The 23,903-nt window shown below is 41.2% G+C and overlaps 1 protein-coding gene and 1 long non-coding RNA gene across 8 annotated transcripts in view; one reads left to right on the forward strand and one right to left on the reverse strand.

Moving 5' to 3' along the window:
• Nucleotides 1-23,903, reverse strand: part of LOC129350158 (uncharacterized) — a 32,268-nt gene that overhangs the window by 7,450 nt on the left and 915 nt on the right. Inside the window, exon 1 of one of the 7 annotated variants that reach the window (XR_008603461.1) lies at nt 849-2,481. The exons of the other annotated variants lie outside the window; for them this stretch is intronic. This is a non-coding gene — a long non-coding RNA (uncharacterized LOC129350158). Of the gene's footprint in view, nt 1-848; nt 2,482-23,903 lie in introns of those variants that run through there. 7 annotated transcript variants of the gene reach the window in all.
• cilp2 (cartilage intermediate layer protein 2) lies at nt 2,351-22,561 on the forward strand. Its single transcript, XM_023286242.3, has 10 exons — nt 2,351-2,653; nt 9,448-9,525; nt 10,877-11,146; nt 11,293-11,475; nt 12,341-12,496; nt 13,077-13,394; nt 13,790-13,898; nt 14,542-14,699; nt 16,316-18,747; nt 18,840-22,561. Exons 1-9 carry the CDS (start codon nt 2,590-2,592, stop codon nt 18,733-18,735), a joined length of 3,756 nt encoding a protein of 1,251 aa, XP_023142010.2. The 5' UTR covers nt 2,351-2,589; the 3' UTR covers nt 18,736-18,747; nt 18,840-22,561.

Below are 23,903 nucleotides of genomic sequence, written 5' to 3' on the forward strand. Positions count from 1 at the left end.
ACCTCACAGCCTCAAAATATCTGTTTAGGAAGTGTTGTGTTTCTAAATTCTGCTGAAAGCATTGACAGACATTCTCTTACAAGGTTGTGTAAAAAGCAGCCTGTCCTCTGAGCTACTGACAAATCTTCCTGAACAAAGTTTCTATGTGTAAATCAGCTCAACAAAAACTAAAGCCTCAGTCAGAGATAACAGGTATCACAAATTATAAACAACTTTCTTTGTTAACTCAGACTTTCTGCTTCAACCTCACATAAAAAGGGGAGTATAACTCGTCAGGTGACTTAAAATGAACGGCTTGTGCAGTTCTAGATCCAAAAGGAGGATGTTTCCTCTCATGTTTTACGACAAATACATGCAATAATAAGTAAATACAATGGCTGGTTGTTAGTTTATTCACTATTAATGTCACTTTACATACTGGATTGAACTTGAGCAGTGGAAGAGAGAAGAAATTTAATGAAATTATGGAGATTCAGAGAGATAATGTTGCGCAATGTTAAGTTAAGGGCGGTTTAATTCAAACCAGCTGAATGTTAAACTTCAGTGTAGCTGAACGGGTTTCAGTTAACCTTAAAGTAAAATAACTTTTTAAAACCTAAAATACACAGCAGAGAAATACAGGTTGAGAAGCTCATTCTAATAATGACGGCCGCTGCAGCAGCAACTAACACAGGTGTTCAGCGGTAAGTTAGCCACCTGTGTTAATTAGCCCGCTAGCTAACTTAGCCGCTTAGCTGCTAACGCGTCCGGACCAACTGCTCAAACACGACCAAACACAACTCTTCACAAGTCGCTGACTTAACGTACAACAAAACAACGCTACTGGTTAGAAGTATTTATCTTCTTACTGTGTTTTACTCCAAAAACCAGGTCAACAGCAGCCAGAGATGCTACCAGACGTGCTGGCCATAGATACACATAGCAGACTAGATCCGCTAGCGCGCTGTCTTCTATCGATATCTATGGTCTGACCAATCACTGCTCTCTGGCTCCGCCCTCTGACAATCTTGTTGTCGTTTGGCTCCACGCTTGCTGATGACCACTTCCGGTCTCAGAAAATGAAAAAACGGACCTTTTTTCGTTTCTGTCTCTTACTGATTTTATTTTTTTGTTGTTCTAAATATTTTTTAAAATTTCGTATATCCCTTTTTGATCATGAAAAGGAAAAACGCCTTGTATTTCAATTTTATTTTTTGTATTTTAAAACAAAAATCAAATAACCACTCATTTTTTGTTTTTCAATACCCGTTTCAGAACGGAAAATCCAATTGCCAAAATATACACGGACCCTAAACACAGTAAAAATTGCCAAATTTCCTTCACAACAATGAATTAAACATTTACTTTAACTTAATCTTTGTCAAGAAGCAATGATCTCAGAGTCCATTTAAAAAGCTGCACTTATCTTGAAAGTCATTCTTCTAAAAGTTGCTGTTTAACACTCCTTTTTTAAATCTAGAACCAAGAGGGAGAAATAAAAGAGCTGAAAGCAATTAATGTTCTTAATTTCCATGGCTTTTACAAGCGTCGTCGCTAAATAGCAACAATTCACATGCTGCAAATGAGCACTGAGTACATTGCACCTCATAAGCACGTCTCGTGTCTGCGTTCCGAGGACTTTTTCCTGAATGGCATGCCATATGACGCCACTTCCACTCTTTGGCAGCACATCACCCTGCAATCAGTAACTGTTAAAAAGTTACAAAACTGAACCAGAAGTTGAACCTAGAGGGAGCGCAGCATCTGGCACTGTCCTGTGTCAGTTGGGGAGACGGAAACAGAGATTCAGACAGAGAAAGACTGAAGAGGGACCAAAGACGGACACAACAGTTTACAGAAGATAATTAGAAATGTCTTTGCATGTTTAACACAGAATAAACAGTTAATAGAATCTTGAGGTAAAGTAATGAATGTTTCAAAATAGTTTCCCATGTTTTGAATTTTGGGAGAAAAAAAAATCACTGAAGAGAAAATATGAAACAAAAAGTGTTTAAAAGGGCATTCTGATGTTTTGAAAGACTGTCACGGAAACCAAAAGAGGTATTCAAAAATGGAAACATGCACGAACACACCTGCTCTGTGGATAAATATAACTTCACTGCAGCAGAAGAGGGTTACAAAGACGCAGAAAAAATACAACTAATAATGTAAATAAGAAATTATGAGATCCTGCTCAGAAGGACAGGAAAACACCCTGTTATTTTCAGTAATCACAGCTACAAGCACACACTCCCCTCCTCCCCCTGCATGCGTGTCTCTCCACCCCCACCGTACCCTCACCTTTTTTTGGATTATGATATGGGGGACCCAGATGTTACATTTCACCGGCCAATGGTGAGGAGAGAGGGGCTGGATTGGTGTGCACTCCTGATGCCCCCTCTTTTAAAAAGCTTCCTTCTCCAACTCGGCAGCTCGACTCACATGAGAGGCAGCAGAGGCGAGACTCGGCAGCATCACTCACACCTGAGGAGCTGAAGAGAGAACTGCAGAACCGACTGACTCTTTTTTTTCTTTTCTTTAGTTTGTCTCAATGCTGTAGAAGATCAGAGAAAAACTAGAAAATCTTCTGCAACTGAGAGCGTTGGCACAATGTTGGAATTAAATAAGGTGGCACTCCTGCTGTCTTTCCTGGCCTCGGTGGCTCTGGGCCAAGGTAAGTGAAGACTGATGACACAACTGTTACTATTACTGAGTTTAAAAAAAGAGGTTACCAGGACAACACAATCACAGGAAACTACTGTGAAACTGCAGATTTTCCCAGCACAACAGACGATTTTAAGATGAATCTTGTACTGAATTAAGTGGTTTTTCATCTCCCTTGTCGTTTCTTGTAATCACATAAGAACAGAGGGGCAGTTTATGGCTGCTTGCACATGTGCAACACAACTGACAGTAGAGTTTTCTAAGTTGACGGCATTTCCCAAAGGATGTCGAAGCAGGATTTAGACAAATGTCTGGAGGTGAGCTCATATGATAAGAGTAGAAAGTGCATGTGTGTACTTGAATTACTCATGTTGTGAGGACATAAATGTGACCTGCTGTTTGGGGACAGAAACAAAGTCCCCATAACATGATTTAATTTCAAGGTGAGCTTAGAATAAGGTTCGAACTGGTGGAGTCAGTGTAAATCATTGGAAACATGATGTGTTCTGGCTGTTACCTCTGTCTAGAATGTTTCACCACCAGGATGATCAACAACATGTGGCCATAGAAGAGCAGGTTAAGAGAAGGAGGTCATGAAATCCACTCATCCTGTAGTGCAGTTTAATCATAGAAAAAGCTCTTTTGATGACAGTGAAAGTGCTGTTAGCGACTAAAGGTCCCGTTGGCACCTACTTTATTTTCATAATCACAGGCTGCACAACAGTAGCCGCCACTATCAGCAAACAGAAGGCCTGCACCGTGAAAAAAATGTGTCTCAACCCTTCGCTCTGCTTTTATGATCTGACAAAAAGTCATCTCAAACAAACATTTTTTAACACTAGTTTCTCATTTTGACTTTACTGCTGGTGAAGTGTCAGCTGTGTTGTTCCCCCTGAAAAATGTCACTCTTATCATCCTCTGAAAGCTCCCCACTCTTCCTGAATGACACCAGAGGCAGCACTTCTTCCAAAGCTGTCACTTTCTGTCCACCTCACAGCTGCTTCACATTAACTTTTTTTGCAAAAGTAACGGAGCTGGCAGTTCATACAAGTAAATGGTCGTGAATACACCTTAATAGTCTCCATATCTTGTTGGGCCCTTGAGGCCTCAGAGTTGTAAATTTCCTGCAGAGGCATTGTGCCATTTTCCTGATGAGTATATCACAACGATGAGAACGGTGAGCATATACTGACTGAACAGAACACTACAATCTTAAAATGGACTGTAAAATTTTTATGTCGAATGCCAGGCTCCTTAAGCTGCACATCCACATCTTGCAGTAAGGTGGTGCATTTTGTCCTTACTTCACCCTTGAATGCAGTGGCAGCAGCCCCTAAAGATATAAACCCAGTCACCTTGGAAACAAGGTGCAATAATCACAAACTGAGTGGCCCACTTTTCCACCTGCTGGGTTTGTGCTTGGCTAAATGAGAAAATGGAATAAAAAGGGGGGGGGATAAAGAGCACAGGTAAAATGACTTTACCGACTTTCCCTTTTTTTTCCCCTGTCAAATTGGCCAGCATGTCACTCTTTCCTTTTTTCCTTTTTGCTGCCCCCCCCCCCCCCCCCCCGAGTCCACCGCTAAAGTAATGACTGTACGTCTCCATCTGTTCATTCGTCTTAATCTGCTCGCCTTTTGTTTCTAATCATGTCTCCGTTCAGGTATTTCTTTGCGAATACCTTCCCCACCTTTCTCCCTTCTGTCTCTGCCTCACTCCATCAAACTCCCTCCTTCACCTTTCTCCACCTCTTTCTCTCTCTGGCCTGTTCCATCAAAAAGCTCTCCCCTCCTCGCCTTGATCTCTGTCAGTCTCTCCACACACCTCACAGCTTACATATTTATGAGCCGTTTTCCTATTTGAAGGTGACAGCTGTCGCCTGAATGTTCATCGTAACCTGGAGGAGAACGCTGTGGTATTACCAGCTCTCAGCATAAATCTTCCAGCCTTCTCTTCTCTTCTCTTCTCTTCTCTTCTCTTCTCTTCTCTTCTCTTCTCTTCTCTTCTCTTCTCTTCTCTTCTCTTCTCTTCTCTTCTCTTCTCTTCTCTTCTCTTCTCTTCTCTTCTCTTCTCTTCTCTTCTCTTCTCTTCTCTTCTCTTCTCTTCTCTTCTCTTCTCTTCTCTTCTCTTCTCTTCTCTTCTCTTCTCTTCTCTTCTCTTCTCTTCTCTTCTCTTCTCTTCTCTTCTCTTCTCTTCTCTTCTCTTCTCTTCTCTTCTCTTCTCTTCTCTTCTCTTCTCTTCTCTTCTCTTCTCTTCTCTTCTCTTCTCTTCTCAGGCAGAATAGTTGGTGTATGTGTGCAGCTGGACTCAGGCTCGAGGCCTAGTTCTCCAGATGCTGACCACTGTCTGCTCCAAACACAGAGCTGTCTGGCCAGCTGACTTCAATGACTGAGACAGGGATTACTATGGATCAAGGGAAAAGGCACAAATTCCCATTAATGACAACTTCTGAGCCATATCACATCTTTCTTTTCATTTCTTCTCTCTGTGTATATGGATGTGCCAAGAAATTATTTATTGCAGGACTAATCAGTTGCTTTCAGCTGAGCTATTTCCAGCCCCTTGGCTCCGTACCTGTGCACAGGTGCAGAGGTTCAAGCCAAGACTTGCAGATATTTTTAATGCGGAAATTCAAAGCTGCCCAACTGTTTTTAATAGCATCTGTTGAGGGGGGAGACAATGATGTGTTCTTCAAATGCCTTATTTTAAGAACACAAATCCTCCGTTATACCTTTGCAAATCCTTAAATCACATGGTTGATTTGCATCATTAGTTTACTGTCAGGGACGAGATCGCTGATTTTAAGGAGCTGCAGATGTTTTAGAGCTCAGACAGATTTTGGAGGAAAAAAAGGAATGTCAGGGTAAAAGAGAGAGAGAGAGAGAGAGAGAGTGAGAGAAAGAGCAGACTCCTCTGAAACCACACACACCTCAACTAAGAAGCCGGCCAAACACATAAACAGCTTCCATATGACATGGCAAACGGATCATCACATACACAAGCCCACACGCACACATACATACACTCACAGACCACAGTTCATACATGAAATACCTGCGTTTCAGCTAAATTCACACACTTCGGTGATAGATCTTCACTTAAGCGCAACACTCCTGATCTCCCTCTTAAGTGGAAGTTACATTAGCAAATCCTGTTCAACCTCACTCCCCTAGCGAGCTGTGCTCCGTCTAATCGGTTATGTAATATGGGGAGGGGGGGTTGGTGTTCACGTCTTCTCCTTTTTGTAAGGATCTGGAATATTACAAACAGAATCCAGACCTTCTATTTAAGTCTAGTCTGTCTGCCAACATACATCTGGCACAGCCATACCTCCCTAATATGACTGAAACCATTCTGGGTACAACCTCCTAAAGTTCTGAATTTTTCCCTGTTCCTCTCTTCAGTAGCTTTTTTTTTTTCACTAGATTCTGGAAAAGGCAGAAAACTCTCACTCAGAAAGTGAAGGAGAGACAGGAAGGCAGTCCTTTGCAAAGGCACCGGTGCTTATTATTAGAAGATTTGCCTTTGTGCAGCCGAGCTGTAAGCTCAGCGGCTGTATTTCAGAACGAGTTGCCGTGACGTAAATCGTTAAATCCAAAGCTAGTTCTCTAAAATAAGATATGCAGTTGTCACGGCAGACTCGCGGTGGGTGTGGGTGACAATGAAGGCAGTGCTGAATAAAAAGTAATCCAATACCTCTGTTTCGGACATATATCTGACATTCAGGAGCTCACTGTGTGGCTATATGTGGAACAAAGTGCAGGTCAAGCCTAATATACTGGTGGACTGTATTGTATCTTGTTACCTTGTCTGTGGTATATGAGGGTCACGGCGGGGTTGGACTAAGAAAATATGGGCCTTCAGAGGGCTTTGTCACTTGAGCGTGAACATATGTTATTTTGAAATGACTAATGCTGTTGTTTTTAGGAGGGCAGCATCTCAGTTTAACCAAAACCAAGTAATCTAAACCTAAAAAACCTGAACTATAGCACTGTCACTTCATAAAGAGATGTACTTTTCAGGAGTGTTTTTTATGGCTTGGGAATTCTCAGACAAATGTGCATCGACAAACAACAAGCAGGATGTTTTGAATTGCTAGGAAAATCCAAAATTGTAAAGAAATTTCTCCTTGCAAAGCCCAAAACCAAACAAAGTACACATGAACAAGAGTGAACAAGATATACTGTACTGGTGAGGCACTTTAGGGTGGATTTTTCAGTAAAGAGGAAATCATAAGCTCTAACCTTGCTCCTTTTGGCTCTAAAAACGTGTGTTACTTGCTTCTTGATGAGGTAAATTCGCTCACATACCAGCCGAATGAAGCGGTGCCCCAATAAAATCCCCGCAGCTTTTAAAATTCATAAAGTGTTAACATGCCACTCAAAAAGCACAATAAGCTCTGTGAGTTTGCTGTGGGAGTCGAGCCAGTTCATACCAGCCATAACTGAGGTCACTACCTCAACAATTTGCCTTCTGCTGCAACTAATCTGGGTTTCCTCTTTTAACTTTCTAAAACCATTAGTCACCCCATAAAACTCAAAGAATCATTCGCTATTTCGTTTGCATGATCGAACATCTTGAAATGATAATCGGGAGCCAAATGTTCTGCTGTGAATTCCCTTTGTTTTGGTGTGAGAAGGAGAAAAAATGTTATGTAACAAGAGCAGAAACGCTGCTTTTGGATTTCTTGGAAATAAATGGAGGCACTGTAGGCTGGGTAATTAATAGGCTGAAATCAATGTTAATTAAGTGAAACAAAAGGCTTGTTTGTGCACTCTAACCTGTAAGTTGCCAACAGAGCATGCGCTTTATAGAATGTGTAATAAAGCACAATAACAGTAGAGATGCAGTAGCAGAAAAACACTGTTTTAACTGTTTTTAAAATGTAATCAGGACAGACACATAACTGGAGAGACAAAAGGAGAGAATGGTGGAAAAAGTATTTGACTTGATTTACTAAACTAAGTCTGCAGGCCGAGCCACATCTGCTCAGCAGATCATTGCAAAAGCATTTGCTTCTGTATATCAAGCCATTCCGATGTATCAGAAAGACAAAAACCGATATGGAAACCTATCAATGGTTTTTTAAGCCAGGGGCATAAAAAGTCAACCATGAAGGTCAGCTTTCTATGTTACCGTAAAACTTATGTAATACATTTTTGGACAGTTGATCTTTGTTCTGTTGGGCCACTATCCTTCTTTCGCTAAATCTTACAAAAAGGGTTTGGGGTTGAAAAGAAATGTGCTGGCATGACAATAAAGGCTTGAAGTGAGCTGTAAAAACCAGCGGAGACTGGGATCGATACTGGTCTCTGTGCTGGGAGTCTCTGCTCGTAAACTCAGCAGTGTCTCACCGAAAGTCCTAAGTGCTTGTGCATATTACACACACGCACGCACACACACACACACACACACACTCACTCACTCACTCACTCACTCACTCACTCACTCACTCACTCACTCACTCACTCACTCACTCACTCACTCACTCACTCACTCACTCACTCACTCACTCACTCACTCACTCACTCACTCACTCACTCACTCACCAAGGCTACATAAGCTCCTTTTTGTTTCTGTCACAGTCCATGACATTAATTTTTTCCGCTTGGCACAAGTGAAACTCCAAGAAATGTCAAGCAAACAACTGACATTTTTGAAAACATAAAAAATTATTACTGTAGGAAAACGAATCATTACACATGAAAGCATGAGGGAAAATGTCACGGCACGTGTTTCATAAATCAAAGAGTTTCAATGAATGCCAGATTCCATATCTTTCTCTTTCTAATAAGGCAATATTCGCTTTCATCTTACACTCACCGTTGTGCTGTTGTGTGTGTGAACACGTGCATGAAAAATGATGTAAGGATTACTCAGTCATACAGGCATGCAATGCATATACATTACTGTATAATCATAAATCATTCAAAGGAAAACATCGGCATGAAATTGCTGTTTGTTAGTGAGAGGGGTGATGGAGAAAGTTGACATGAACTTTTCTGGCTTGTCCGCTGAATGCACTGATTTGTCTCAGCTGGAGCTTGATTAGCATCCTCACCAGCGGCTGCTTTTTGATGATGGATCGAGGGGAGAAGGGAGGACAGAGGAGGACAGCAAGAGCTGAAGAATGAAAAGCCGAGTGACAAGGAGCACAGGAAACATGATAGATGAGGAGTATGTTTGAGGGAAAAGAGCAGATCTAAATGGAGGAGAGGGCAAATGCAGAGAGAATTTTAAGTTTTAGATAGAGACAGATGAAAGCTTGCATTAAGAGAAGGGAGGAAAAGGAACAAAATATTCAATTTCTTTTCATTTTCTTGCTTGTTTTAAGCAGCTACAAAACCCTGCTTGTTGTTTAAGCACTCCAAAAGAAAACAGTATGTGACTAAGTGAAAAGATTTTAGAGAACAGTAAGTAAAGTGCATGTAATTAGTTGAGCTTTCTAGCCATGAAGAGAGAGCAAAACGTGCTCAGATTGCATTTTTGTGGGTGATTGAGTGTGTGCAATGGCTGTATTTGCATAAAAATATTGGATTAGGTTTCAGGAACTATCAGAAAATGCACATGCACTCTTACACAGACACACACATGTATTACTGGAATAAAACTAGCAAATATTTGAAATTATTTTACATGTTTTTATACACATTCACAAATACACACCCCAGAAAGCATGGACTATACATTACAGTCACATATTTTGCCAGATGGGGGAGAGAGAGGGAAGGAATGCATAAATTCAAGGATATAAACTGAAGGACAAAGTATACAGCAATGGTTTTTTAAAATGTTTTTCTGCAGGATATCTGTGGACCAGGAGCCAGTCAGACCGGAGCAGAAGAGTGGCCCTCAACACATTCACTGACCCTCAGACAACAGGTACCGAATCTAGCAGAGAAAAATCCAGAGCCAGGAGGGTTTTTCAGACTGTGAGGGTTTTAGCATCAGGTGAAAGGGGGCAGGTGCACGCCGAGTCCCTGCCAGTTGCTGTAAAAGCAACAGTAAAGTTAGCTATTGCAGTTTGATTCGCTGATTTAGCGAACTTGTCAGCATGACTGAACAGCAGGAGGCTCGTTGTTTATGGACAGTCACGGTAAAACATTTAGTGCCCTGACAGCAGCAATTTGCATCAAAAATTGTGCTCTTTCTTGGAGTCGTAACTCATTCAACTCTAAAGGCAGAGACAAAACAGCCCACTCACAGTTTAGATCCAATGTATGTTATCCTTCAAAAGATTAAGGATATTATCTAGAGTTTCCATCATAAATAAAAATCCATAAATCTATGAAATAAAATGTTTGATTTCAATCCAGAATTTGCCTGAAAATCATCATGTTCTTACATTTTCTTCAGTATCACAGTGATAGTTGTCCAGAAATCCATGGCTACCTCCCTAACAGGAAATGATAGTTAATTCTGTACCTCCAATCATACCAATTTGCCAAAAATATGGGCAAATCTAGACTATAAAACAGCCTCCCGCTAACTAAATCACTCCGTGGAAACATAATATTGTTATTAATCCCCTAAAATTCCCACATTATTGAAACTGAAGCCTCTTAAACTGAAATAGAACTCAGTTTGACTTAATAAGAAGATGTACCAGTGACACAGAAAGGTGTAATTCAGTGGAGAAGATGTCTTCTGTTTGTCCAACCTAGCATCCTGTGTGTAGAATTAAGAATGTTGTCATCTTGGGTTTAAAAAGCACAAGGTTTGGATTAAACAACTATTTTCTAACTGTACAAAAAGTATCTGTATCTGTAACTGTATTGTCCTGTATCTGGCTACAGTACAACTCTGTGCTACCTGATTTCAGCAATGCATTACCTTGTGAATGAAAAATGTGCCGTCCATGTGCTGCTAATGGATTCCTTTTATTTTTAATCCCTCGTATTTCTCCTGAGGAAACTGCTCAGGATTCGGAATATGTTGCAGACCAAAAAAATGAGACAATATGCCTCATCAGTCAGGCTAAGGGGGGCTCGGAAAGAACCTGGACAATGCAAAGCTCCCTGGGGTGTATGAAGTCAGTTTCCAATGGTAGTTGCAGACCTCTTAAATTTTGTAACCCACCGCTGCGGTTTCCCTCCTTGTTGCTTTTTCCTTATTCTTAACTATGCCTCTCCTCCATGTAAGATCAGCTCCACCTGCAATAAACCTGTTCAATATTTCTGGATCCTCAGCTGTTTTCCTCCTCTTTTGTTTTTCATCCACGTCTCCCCTTTAGGTGTGACTGAGTGGACGTCTTGGTTCAATATCGACCATCCTGGGGGAAATGGAGACTACGAGCGCCTAGAAGCCATTCGTTTCTATTACAGGGAGAGAGTCTGTTCACGGCCTACAGCCATGGAGGCTCGCACCACGGATTGGGTGGCAGCGGCAGACACCGGGGAGGTGGTTCACTCTAGTCTGGAGAAAGGCTTCTGGTGCATCAACAAGGAACAGCCCCAAGGTCGCGTCTGCTCCAACTACCACGTCCGCTTTCAGTGTCCCCCAGGTAGTCCCCATGAATATTTATGCAAACCTTTTCCCAAATGCACCCTCTCTACAGCGAGGTGTCATTAATGCCTCTTAGCTGTTTACTGTTTGTTGTACATTCTAAGATTAGGATGTGACACTCTTGTCTTCAATGTGTGCGTTCAGTGCAGAGCTACTGGACTGACTGGAGCGAATGGGGTCCCTGTTCCACCACGGTTTGCGATGATGTCGGCATCCAGGTCCGCCAGAGGAAATGCGTGAGCAGTCAGCCCATGCCCCTTCTGTTGGTGCCAGCATGTCAAGGGCATCATTCAGAGAGAAGGGAGTGCTCCAACCCTCCATGTACAGGTGAACATCCCAGAATCCATCAACACATAAGTCATTTCAGTTATCTAATTTACTTAGTGGCTATAGATCTTTAGGCCAGCCTCAATTAAACCGTTCTAATCAGCAAAGCAATTCATAATTTCCCCTCCTTTTATTGCTGAATTCCTCACAGCTAGAGGTCACTGTTCTGTACTTGACCCTTCCTTAAGAACAGTTAATAGGGAGATTAATGACATATTATATTCACTTACATAGCTAAATTCAATAAATATACCCTTGGGAACAAAATGACATTTACAAGTTACATTGAATGAAATTAAATGAGTTAACATTCATGCTTAAACCACATTTTCCTGTATACCATTAAGATAGCTGAAATTGCTCTATCAGATGCTTTAGTTTTGGTAAAGATTTTAATATAGATTTTTGTGTTGTTGTTTTTAGTGCCCACAGTATGGTGTCTGCAGTCTCAATACAGTATAACTGCCCCTAAATAGATAGAATAGACATTACACAGTGTACAACTAACTTAAGCAGCAATTCTGTGAGTGCATTCACACAGTCAATAGTTTATTTATAAAACTACAGTAAGAAATGTGCAAATATAAAATCTAAAAATATAGTAAAAAAAAATAATATGTACAAGCATGACTTATGAAAACAGTATATTAGCTGATCCATGCATGGAGAACTTATTTGGTGTATTAAAAACACCACATAAACAATAACTAATGTTGCCCTTCTGGAATTTCACATTGATGAACATTTATGAAAATGTCACGGCTTAAAGTAGCACAAAAAGTACATATAAAGTGCTCTTGTGTGCAAACATATACACAGGAACGTGCTTCAAATGAACATCCCCTGTGTATTCTTGTGTGAACAGCCAAGTGGAGTCCGTGGGGTCGCTGGGGTTCGTGTTCAGTGACCTGTGGTGGCGGGCGCAGGATTAGAAGAAGAACCTGTGTGAGATCCTCAGTGACAGTCCATTGTAGAGGACGGCCTGCTGAAATACAGAAATGTGGAAAGAGTCCATGTCCAGGTATGTACTGTAACACCGTATGAGGGTACTTCAAAAAGTTTGGACCCCTACCCGGAAACAAGGAGTGTAACTCCCAATTTGTTGCATAACTGTAAACTATAAAGCCTTATTTTCCCATCCATCAAAAATTGAAATGTTTGGAGCAATCAAAGAAGAAAAGAGAAGAAACCTTCAGCCTGGAGTGATACTGTTCCAGGACAATGTGTCCATCCACACAGCACAGAGGGCAGAAGCAGCTAAAAGTGGCTTTGAACTGTTGCCCCATGAACCTTACTCACCCAACCTGCACCGACTGACTTCTGTTTCGGAAACTGAAATCCCACATGCATGGTCGCCATTTTCAGAATGATGATGAGGTCATGCATGTTGAGGTGGATCTGTGGGCTCAAGATGTGAGATTCTTCCATGAAGGTATAGCAAAGCTTGAACATCGGTGGACCAAGTGCACTGAAGTTAAAGATTATAACACAAGAACAATCCCTCTCCTGTGATTTTTATTTGGTGAAATCAAGAATTTTTTGAAGTAACATTGTAGCTACAAGTAATTTCACACTTTATTTTGGTGTCTTCTTTCTAACAGTGAAATGCCAGCGCTTATGCACTGAAGGTCATCCCAGTGAGGACTGCAGCCACTGTGTATGTGAAGGCCACATGCTGCATGGAGACGTCCACACTGTGACCGGCGTCCCTGTGGCTGGAGCCTATGTGGCTCTGGCCAGCCATCCTAAGATCATTCGTGCTCAAACTAATGCCAAAGGTCACTTCAGGCTCCCAGGAGTTTGCTCCTCCAGTTCGACTCTGATCGCCATCAGGAAGGAGAAGTTTGTCCCGATCACCATCTCCACCTCCAGTAACACCACTGGGTTGTCCTGGTTACAGGCTGTCCTCAGATCAGCCGGTGAGTGCAGATAAATGAAAGTTTGTAAAAGGAGGTATTATTATGGGAAAATGTATCCAGAATTTCATTATGATTCCACAGAGTCAGAAATTCTTCCAATCATTTTCTCAGCCTGGTGAAAACAGGGAATTGACAGCACTACAACATAAACAGTCTGGACTATTGTAAGGCTTTCTCGAGTACTTACTCAGTTGCATAGAAACCAAATAAAAATAGACCCGTGCTGCTTTTGAAAGCATAATTCCCTCAGCAATCATTTTTCATAAGCACAGAGACCAATGTGAGAATAAAATGTAATGTTTGAGTGAGTTTTATGAGCTCCCTTTACCCTGCGGTACCATTCACAACAATCAGAGTAGAGTCACAGAGATATATTCCTTTTTCTGCTTGTACAGAGAAGCCATACATTGTGAAGCACCCAGAGGACAAAGTGCGCTATGAGGGAGGACGGGTGCTGCTGTGCTGCAAGGCAACGGGTTCACCGGCACCTGACAAATACTACTGGTGAGGCACAAACCAGTTTTGGCACTTCATTAATTTGAGTGTGACACACACAAAAAAGACAGAATCTGAAATGGTACTTTTACATATTGTGAAATGCACATTTTCCAAGAATCATTTGTGCACTAATCAAGTGAAAAGTACATATAAAAGAAGAAATGTTATCATGAAAGTGCATTACTTATATTTCTGCTTTGGGCTCCACTGGGTCTTTAGATAAATACCTGTTCTTTAGCTGCTTTAGTCAACTCTGCTCTGCTGTTTGATGATAAGCAGACAATGTGCAGTGGGTCAACAAAGCTTTTGCATTAAAATAAGCCGCCATATACAAGTGGAACTGACTGAACTAAAGCAGTATAGTCATAAAGTCAAAGCAATGAGCTGAAAGATTCAAAAACACTCCAAGAAGCATGAGAATGCTGCAGAGTCAAGGGATAATTCTTAATTAAACCTTAATTATTATATTTACAATGCATGCCATTATTTGTTGCACTGTGAATACAAATGAACAATTAATGCAGCTTTAAGTTTGAACTTGTATTTTCTGCTAGATTCATCAATCTAAAAGTGGTACTGCTACAATTTTACACACATTATACATTTGTACATTGTGCTGTTTCCTCATTTCTATAACTATTTCCTAAAGGTACCACAATGGGACTTTGCTGGACAGGAAGGTGTACAAGTATGAGGAGGATCTTGTACTACGGGATCTGAAGCCAGAGCAGTCGGGACAGTACTACTGCAAAACCAGCAGCCCTGTAGGCAGCATCAAGTCATCTGCAGCCCTCCTTACTGTGATTGGTATGTATAGTACCATTTTTGTACCATTTTTTTTTAGCTCTAGGTGTATTCTCAGAGACAAAAAATAAAGTTTGAGTAAACTGTAATTCATCTTCATCAACCTTGAGAAAAAGTAATTTGCCAAGATGACAGCAAGCAGTACACAGGGATTGTAACTCAGGATGGCTGCTATCCCAGTGCATTTGACAGTGACGTATTTAGTCAAAGTCTTCCACAAGTTTAAGTTTAACCACTTACAAAAAGCAAACAACTGCAATTCATTTTGTTGTATAAAGAGCAGCTGTCTCAGAGATTGAATACACAATTTAAGAGGAATGTCAGTGCTCCAACTAAGTGATCCATGAGCCATGAGCATGCATTAAGTGGAATCAAACTAAACCGCAGTGTTCTACAACTGACGGAGAGGGAAACGTGAGCTAATAGACTGTCATAAGAAAATAAAAATATCAGAACTCATACAATCTGGAATTGTTTTTTATTGCGTTTACATTGGTTGAAACTATGGCTTTCTACACAGGAATTCTTTACTGTGTGCTCTGGACACCGTAAAAACCTCACAACGAATTTCTCCAGACCACCAAGCGCTAAAATGAAACCCAAGATTGTCAATAAATTCTGTTTCTTTTCTCTCTCAGAAGTCAGACAAGCATGTGTTTCCACATCCGTGTGGCAGGGCTACTTATTCTTTATATTCTCCAGGCGCTTGTTAGTTAGGACACAGATTAACAAACAGGGTTTTCATGGAACAGTGCTAAAGCAATCTATCCCAGGCCGCAGACAAACCTCTGAACTCCTCAAGCCATAATAGCAGGAGACACTGTATGTGTGCAGAACAACACCTGCACTTTAGAGCAGGATGACAAACTCCTTATTCCTTCAGCCCAACACTTTATTTTTTCCAGTTTCCACAGTGCAGAACTTTAATTTGACTGATCGAATATGTTCAAACAGTTCTTACAGGTACCAAGAAGTTATGTGATTTAGTATCAAAAGAAACACTGATGGTAAAGCCATCTGCAATACAGTAATTATATTTTATACAAATCCATGTCTCTGGAATTACAACTTACTTTGGATACAGGGAACTTAACAACGATACTAGATTACAAGTACATGATACCATACGTATTAATTATACTGCCAATGTCTGTGTGAACAATCAGTCGTTCTTTACAGCTCCCAGTTGGATGTTCAGTAAATAAATGTTCTCTTCAACATCATGTCTAATTACCATGTCACACAGCCTCCAACTTGGCCACTCACAGGCACTTTTATGCCATACAGACATTGCGAATGCATATATTTTATATGAACACATAGTATGTGTGCGTGCACCCATGTGTGAAAAAGAAAGATATAAATAATCTTTTTTGAAGACTCTACATATAGAATCCAATTAATTTACTATATATCCAGTACCCAGAGGTAGTAGGCATGTTTTCAACATGGAAAGTCTGTGTTCCATTTTAAAACCAAAGCAATGTTAAAATGACATTTCACAGCAGTCAATTGTGCCTAACCTTTCGTATTTTATGTACATGGGATGACATTTATGATAGTATTTTACATATGTTGTATCAACATGAGTTTAATGTAATTTATTGTATAATTCACAGCCAAAGGAACACCAGCATGTAATTCTACCCCTGAGACGCACCTCATCAGACTACCGATGGACTGTGTTCAACCCGGGACTCACTCCAACTACTACAACGCCGGCCGCTGCCCTCACAACAAATGTGCTGGTTCCCTTGACTTTGACATGCGCTGCAGAGATGGAGCTGGATTCTGCTGTGGGGTGCAAAATATGGAAAGTCGAGTCATTGACTGCGGTAGCTATAGCCTCCCTATCCGGGCCGTGACACAGTGCAGCTGTCAGAAGTGCATGGAGCCAACGCTGCTGGTTCGCGGTAGAGTGGTCACAGCTGACAATGGTGAGCCACTGCGGTTTGGGCACATCTACATTGGTAAAGAGAGAGTGGGCACCACTGGATACCAAGGAGGCTTCACGTTACAAATTACTCCTGACACACAGAGGTTAGTGGTGAATTTTGTTGACCCTACCGAGAAATTTCTTGACACTCCGAAGGTGTTCATCTTTGACAGGAAAGGTGGCTCCATCTATCATGATGTAAAAGTGATGAGAAAGCAGACACCAATTGATATCTATGCAGGAGAGACCAATGCTATTAACCTTGGAGAAATGAAAGGGGAAGACCCTATAGGGCAGTTGGTGATCCCTCCCAATTCTTTCCATAAAGACAATGGAGAAATATACGAGGGGACAGTTAAAGCTAGTGTCACATTCATTGATCCAAGAAACATCACAACAGCAGCTGCAACCCCTGGCGACCTCAACTTTGTGGATGATGAGGGTGACATGCTCCCTCTGAGAACCTATGGCATGTTCTCTGTGGACTTCAGAGATGAGACCAACAAGGAGGTTCTTGGAGCTGGAGCAGTCCAAGTACTTCTTGACACGCAGCATGTCAAAATGCAAGAGCACATTCCCATTATGAAGCTGTGGTCTTTAAACCCAGACACAGGAGTCTGGGAAGAGGAGAGCAACTTCTCCTACAACACAACGACTACTGGTGGTCATGGGCGGAGCAAGCGTGAGGAGCGAACGTTCCTCATTGGCAACATGGAGATCAGAGAGCGAAGACTCTTCAATTTAGATGTGCCTGAAAGCAGACGTTGCTATGTCAAAGTCCGTGCGTACATGAGTGACAAGTTTTTACCAAGTGAACAGCTAGAGGGTGTCGTGATCAGCTTGATAAATCTGGAGCCTAAGCCTGGTTATTCTTCCAATCCCAGGGCATGGGGTCGTTTTGACAGTGTCATAACTGGGCCCAATGGAGCCTGTTTACCAGCTTTCTGTGATGCCCAGAGGCCCGATGCTTACACAGCTTACGTCACAGCAATAATGGGTGGTGAAGAACTGGAGGCAGCTCCTTCATCCCCAAAGATGAATCCAAACATCATTGGAGTGTCTCAGCCCTATCTAGATAAAATAGATTACCAGCGTTCAGACCACGAGGATCCAGCTCTGAAGAAAACAGCATTCAAGATCAACTTAGCAAAGCCTAACCAAAACAATCTTGATGAGACCAATGGGCCAATATACCCATATCAGAATTTAATAGCTTGCGAAAATGCCCCCGCTGATGCAAATCATTTCAGATTTTTCCGAGTGGAAAAGGACAAGTATGAATACAATGTTGTCCCTTTTGAAGAGAACGATTTGACAACCTGGACAGGAGACTACCTCTCCTGGTGGCCCAACCCTCAGGAGTTCAGAGCATGCTTTATCAAGGTCAAGATCCATGGACAGAAGGAAGTGATGGTTAGGTCTAGGAATCATGGAGGGACACACCCAGAGACAAAAGACAAACTTTATGGCATTAGAGACATTCGCAGCACCCGGGACATGCGGGAGGCAAACACCTCAGCAGCCTGTGTGGAGTTCAAATGCAGTGGTATGTTGTTTGATCAAGCTCAGGTGGACAGGTCCCTCATATCGATCCTTCCACAAGGGAACTGTCGCAAGATCAACACCAACAGCCTCCTGCAAGAGTATCTCATTAAACATCCACCAGTCGCTCAGAACAATGAGTCCCATGCCTTCACCATGCTAGCACCTGTCGATCCTTTGGGACACAACTATGGCATCTACACAGTTACAGACCAGAACCCCAGAGTGGCCAAAGAAATCGCTATCGGGCGCTGCTTTGATGGCACCTCCGATGGTTTCTCCAGAGAGATGAAGTCAGACTCAGGAGTGGCACTGACCTTCAGTTGTCCAGAGAGGAAAATTAACAGGGAAAGCCTCTTCCAGCGTCTGCAGACCAACCCAGGCCAGACGTTGTCTCAGATGGCGAGGGACATGAGGGAGTTGGAGGGTCTGCAGGTGCAGAGATCATCCACCCAGGTGGTGGCTTATCCCTCTGAGCAGCGGGGCAGGACCCAGAGTCGCAGCAGAGTTAGCTCCACAACCAGGAGGAGAGTGTCCACACGTGCACAGCAACGCCAGTAGAGGTGCCAAGAAGTAGGTGTAGATACCATAATAAAATGATGATCCTTACTTAAACTGACAGTAAAATCTGACTGATTTATACGTTCTTTCCTTTTCATGTCAAGGTCTTCCGTTGAAGTCAATGTGATGGCATCTATTCCTAAAAGTTGTCCATCTGTTGATGAGTGTGAATTCCCTCGACTGTGAGAATCACAAAACCAAGACAGACAGCAATTCAGCAAAATCATCAAGTATGATTGAAGATATTCGTTAGTGTGATGCTTACTTGAAGGGTTTGGTATATTAATGTCTTCCTTCCTTCCTAAAAGACAAGCATCATTTGTCTTTAACTCAGTGACTGGCATTTATTTAATTGGCTTTGGTGTAATTTTTTGAATGAATACGCTAAATTGACAGCTGAGATTGTAAGTTTTATAGAGTTCATTTGCAACATTCCACTTTCCCCAATGATGGGTGTTTTCTGCTGACAACTTTCAATGCTTGAGTAGAAACCAAACCTTCCAAAAACTGCAAATACTATGGTAAGCCCCAAACACTTCATAATTGACCATCGCTTTCCACTGAACTCATAAGTTTCCTCAAGATCAGAAAGAAACCAACATGAGGTCCTTGTTGTCCACAGCAGACACTGAGCCTTTTTTCTTCGAAGTGGGAAACTCTCTCCACCAAAAGGAGGCACTCTAAAAAGAGACAGTGGGCTGAGGCATGCCACCCAGGGAACACAGGATGTTTTCAGTCAAGCTTTCTCAATGTTTTTCGTTGACATGTCACATTGCCAACTGTGATTCAGTCAAACGTCCTTCCACACCTACTTAAAATGTGCAAGATCTAGGTTGTCGCCAAGACAAACAGGGATCTCAAAACCAGCAGGCAGTCTAAAAAAAGATAATTTATTGGGAGGTATGACATAATTTCCCCTTCTTTCCTCTTGCACATTCCAAAGTCGCATATCACCAAACAAAAGTTACTCAAAACAAACTCAGTTTCTCAGCAAAATGCTCTTTCAGGGTCTAATTGAACTTTGTTTTAGTTGTTAGCTGCCTTTGTATCTTGAAGTGCAATAACTATAATTAAACTTGAGAATCAGTCAAATCCAGCATGTTCCAAACTATTATGTTGGTTGAGTGAAACAACTCCTTCAGTATATGACACAGGCAGTGTGGCAAAGGTGTTTGTACAAGATCTTGCACAGGACACATTTTATGTGATTTTTAAGCAAATAATTCTGCTATGTAATCATTCTTTGAATCTGCAAGTGTAATAACATTTTCATACTGTGCTGCATGACTCAGCTGATCTTACAATTTGTACATCACATTAATCTTTTTAGCTTCGGAGTGGTATCTTGTTATAGGGCTTGAAACTCTCAGCAGAGCCTTCTCTTCATTAATTAAACAAACTGCATAATTCTTAACCTCTAAGAATAAGTAAGAGACGCACTTCTGTGTTTACTGGCCAGGTTTCTATAAATACTGTCCATGTGACAGAGTGCGGGATAACATAAAACTGAAGTCAGTAAAAAGCAGAAAGTTGACTCCCTAAACACATTTATCTGTAACACTGGCTCTTGCAGACCCACGGGAGAAACTCCTCAAGCTGAAATAATCCAAATCCAGATAAGGGGCATGAAGGTCCTTGGAGAAACCAGAAGAGCCTGACAATTAAATATAAGTCTGCTGTTAATTAAAAAGTAATTTACATATTCTGTTGCAGGCAGTTTGATTCTGACTTTCACAAACAGCCAAACCTTTCAAGAAAGCAAAGACTGAACTTAAGTAATTAATAATTTATTGGGCCCAAGAGTATTGTGGTCCAACATATTTACTATCAAAATGCCACTTAGATCATGTTAGAGTTAACTTTTGGAGATGTTTTCAGTTCAGTCCACTTAGGCTTCATAACATCTTCATTCCTAATGTGCAACAGATGGCTATAGCAAAGTTGTGGAAATGAAAACCATAGATTGTACCCCACACACTTGTACATGTCCCCACTCCTTCCATGAGTGAAACACTCCAAGAGTAGACTCTAGTTCTTAGTTTCCCCCGGAAACTAAGAACTAGAGTGACAGTCTATGGTACCTTTGCCATTATCATTGACCTTTCTAATCACAGTTCTGTGGGCAGTCCAAGACTGTACACTTCAGATCTCCAGACTAAAACAAACATCTCTCAGCAGCATTTGCACCATCCACCCCATAAGAAAGACGATGATCGACTCCAGGTGTGGAAAGAGATAAGTCCTATAAAAATGCAATACTGTGTGAGGTCAGCTGAGGAGGCCCAACAGATGTAAGGCAACTGAAGGAAATGTTAGACCAAAGACATCAGGAGAAAGAAAAGCAAGATTATCTTGTGATGGATTTAATCATTTTGGGGTGTTTGGTAAAAGGAAAGGGAAAATATTAGCGGTCTTTGGCTTTCACAGTCCATCACTTAGAGGATCTTGAGCTTTCAAAGTGGTTGCACATGGAAGAATGTTGGTTTTCTTCCTAGAATGCTTTGACAGGAGAATTGACTTATTCAGGAGGAGAAGTTATCAGGGGAGTTTGAAGGACAAGGTAACAATAATAGCCTGAGTAAAGCATTATGTAAGGCTTTGCATGGGAAAGCAGGCTGTGCTTTCCAAATAGTTACTTTGTCTTTGGGGAACTTCAAAGGAGATTAAAGAACCTCTGAGATGGTTGGTTTAATGACTTAAGAAAAAGTTCCCAAAGTCTTTAAAATGAAAAAAGATGAGTTTAAGCCAAAATCCAACAGATAAAACACATTGCAAACATTATCTCATTGAATTTCCATGGGAAGGGCAGTAGTAGTAGCAACTTTTGGCCTAATGGGGCTTAATGTACCCTTTTTGACACTTTCAAATGAATAGTTCGACTTTGTGGAAAATATGGCAAAAAAGAAAATGCTTCCTTGCTGAGAGTTCGACAGGAAGATCAATAGAACTTTCAGGCCTGATAGTTCGGGATGAGGCTTCATTTTTATCACTTTGATATTTGCACAAAAACAATGAACAAGACATACTTTTAAAGGTGTTGGTGTGCAAATTTAGCTGCAAACAGAAAACTGAGGCGTTTTTCCTTATAACTGTATCTTTTTGCCTTGCAGATGTAAGAGTGGTACCAGTATTCTCATCTCTTAAATCTTGACAAGAAGACAAAAAAAGCATATTTACCAAAATGTGGAATTTTTTCTTTATGAATACAGTTTGCTTATGGTACAGTTGTAAAAATACTGAAAAGAGTGAGTCCTGTGCTTGAAAGATGGTTATTTTCTTGGGTATTATCCATCCTCTTAGACCAGTTGGCCACATTTAAGGTGCTTTGTGCCAACTGAAATTTGAAAAAAAGGAATCTGTGAAGCTGATTTCTTGACCTGATTTTGCCTCTCTGTCACAATAACGCTTACCGGCACTATTTGACTTTAAAGCAGAAAAGCACAAAGTCTCAGAACTCCTGCCAGAAACCTCTGACAATTTCAACTCAAGCATGAACCGATTAATCCATTTTCTCTTCTCTGCACAGTCCAGCTGGTCTCAGGGAGATCATAATTTATTCAGGAGGTCATCCTTGAACCTTTCCACTACTTTCTGGAGTATATGGAGAGACGTGTACATTTGCCACTGTGCCCCAGGAAGCAACCCTGAGTAGTAAAAGAATTACATAGATGAACTCCTGGTAATACTCTGTAGCGCTAACTATTGCATGGTGATGCTCATTGCTTTGTTTCTCTCAGAATTAAATTTTTATGTGTAAATTGTGTATTGTATTAAATCTGCTATTATTGTATGAACAAGAAACTGTAAATAAATGATTTTGTGTTAACTTTTTGATTGATTTTTCATTTTTTGGTTATTTATTATGTGCTAAATGCACTGAAAGATCATAAAAGTATAACAAAGTCCCATTTATGAGAGTAATAAATGGTCTTAATCTGTTTTATAGTAAGTATACCACAATGATACTGACAGAATAATTTAATTTATGAATAAAATAACACAGATAAACATAATTTCAGCTTTGCATAAGTTACAAGCACAGTTTACAGCAAACAAATCCATACTAACATACAACAGATAGATTGCATATGCAGTCTGGAGAATGGCAAATGTTTGTAACTTAAAGGCCAGATGCATATGTGAAACACAAAATACATCAAATTAGCAAAGCATACCAAACACATTTTCAGGAAATATATAACAAAAACCTGACAAGAATGCTGTCTTCCTCAATGTTTTAGGAGACTCCAGGGATGTCATGTCAACATGTAATAATGTAGAAGCCACTCCTGCAGAACTGCAGACAGTGTTTACTTTGACTTTTCTCCTGACACAAAACAGCCGCATCTCCACTGTGCGTGCCCATTACCCTCCAGGTGGTGAGTTATAACGCGACAAAGCGATACCTCTGGTGCACATAATGCACATTTTTAGCCAGTAGAATTATTATTGTAATAAAGTTGCACAACGGGCAGCATAGTAGGGAGAAAAACTAGGGTGTTGAGCCACACTGTCATTGACACCTTCATGACTGGCCTCTATGCGTCCGCCAGAAAGCGGAGTTGACAGAAAATATAGTGAGTGACTGCTCTCACCACTGAGGAATAAAGAAAACACTCTCGCATCAGTGCGCGTGCACACACACACACACACACACACACAGCAAGAAAAACACATTTTTCTTGAGTCAATGGTGCATTTCAGGTCGTGAACCTTCCTCCGGCGCCTTACTAACCGTGCCTCTTAAATCCCATTGCGTCAGTAGCAGACAAACCTGTCTGAGCAAAAGCCAGGAATGGAGAGAAATGCTGATGGAGACGTCTTAGAACTGGAACGGCCAACAATCATAACCGCAGTGTCCTTCATGTGTGTTCTAATTGCCTGGACTCTAATTGGGTTAAAAAACAGTTGAGGGACAAATTCTGAAAGGGAGTTTCTGCTGCATGACTTCACTGGAATAAAGTGTTTAAATTTATCCAAAACCACAACTCAACAAGTCTGTCAGTCATTGATGGAACTACAGGTGATGTTTGTTGAGGATAGGAAAAGCATCATCGGTCGATCGGAATAAGCAACCGTGTCTCAACCATGAGACAGTGCAGCTTGTTTATGTCTTAGCGGTTGAAAGAAACTGTCATTATACTTCACCATTACATGGTTGCACCCAA

This window comes from Amphiprion ocellaris, chromosome 2 (genome assembly GCF_022539595.1).
Source record: "Amphiprion ocellaris isolate individual 3 ecotype Okinawa chromosome 2, ASM2253959v1, whole genome shotgun sequence".
NCBI classification, from domain to species: domain Eukaryota; kingdom Metazoa; phylum Chordata; class Actinopteri; family Pomacentridae; genus Amphiprion; species Amphiprion ocellaris.

Excerpts from the sequence above, each read along its gene's own strand:
- cilp2 (XM_023286242.3), top strand. The coding sequence starts at position 2,590 with ATGTTGGAATTAAATAAGGTGGCACTCCTGCTGTCTTTCCTGGCCTCG. Across the intron at positions 12,497-13,076 it reads TGGAAAGAGTCCATGTCCAG|TGAAATGCCAGCGCTTATGC; the intron begins GTATGTACTGTA and ends TCTTTCTAACAG. Across the intron at positions 14,700-16,315 it reads AGCCCTCCTTACTGTGATTG|CCAAAGGAACACCAGCATGT; the intron begins GTATGTATAGTA and ends TATAATTCACAG.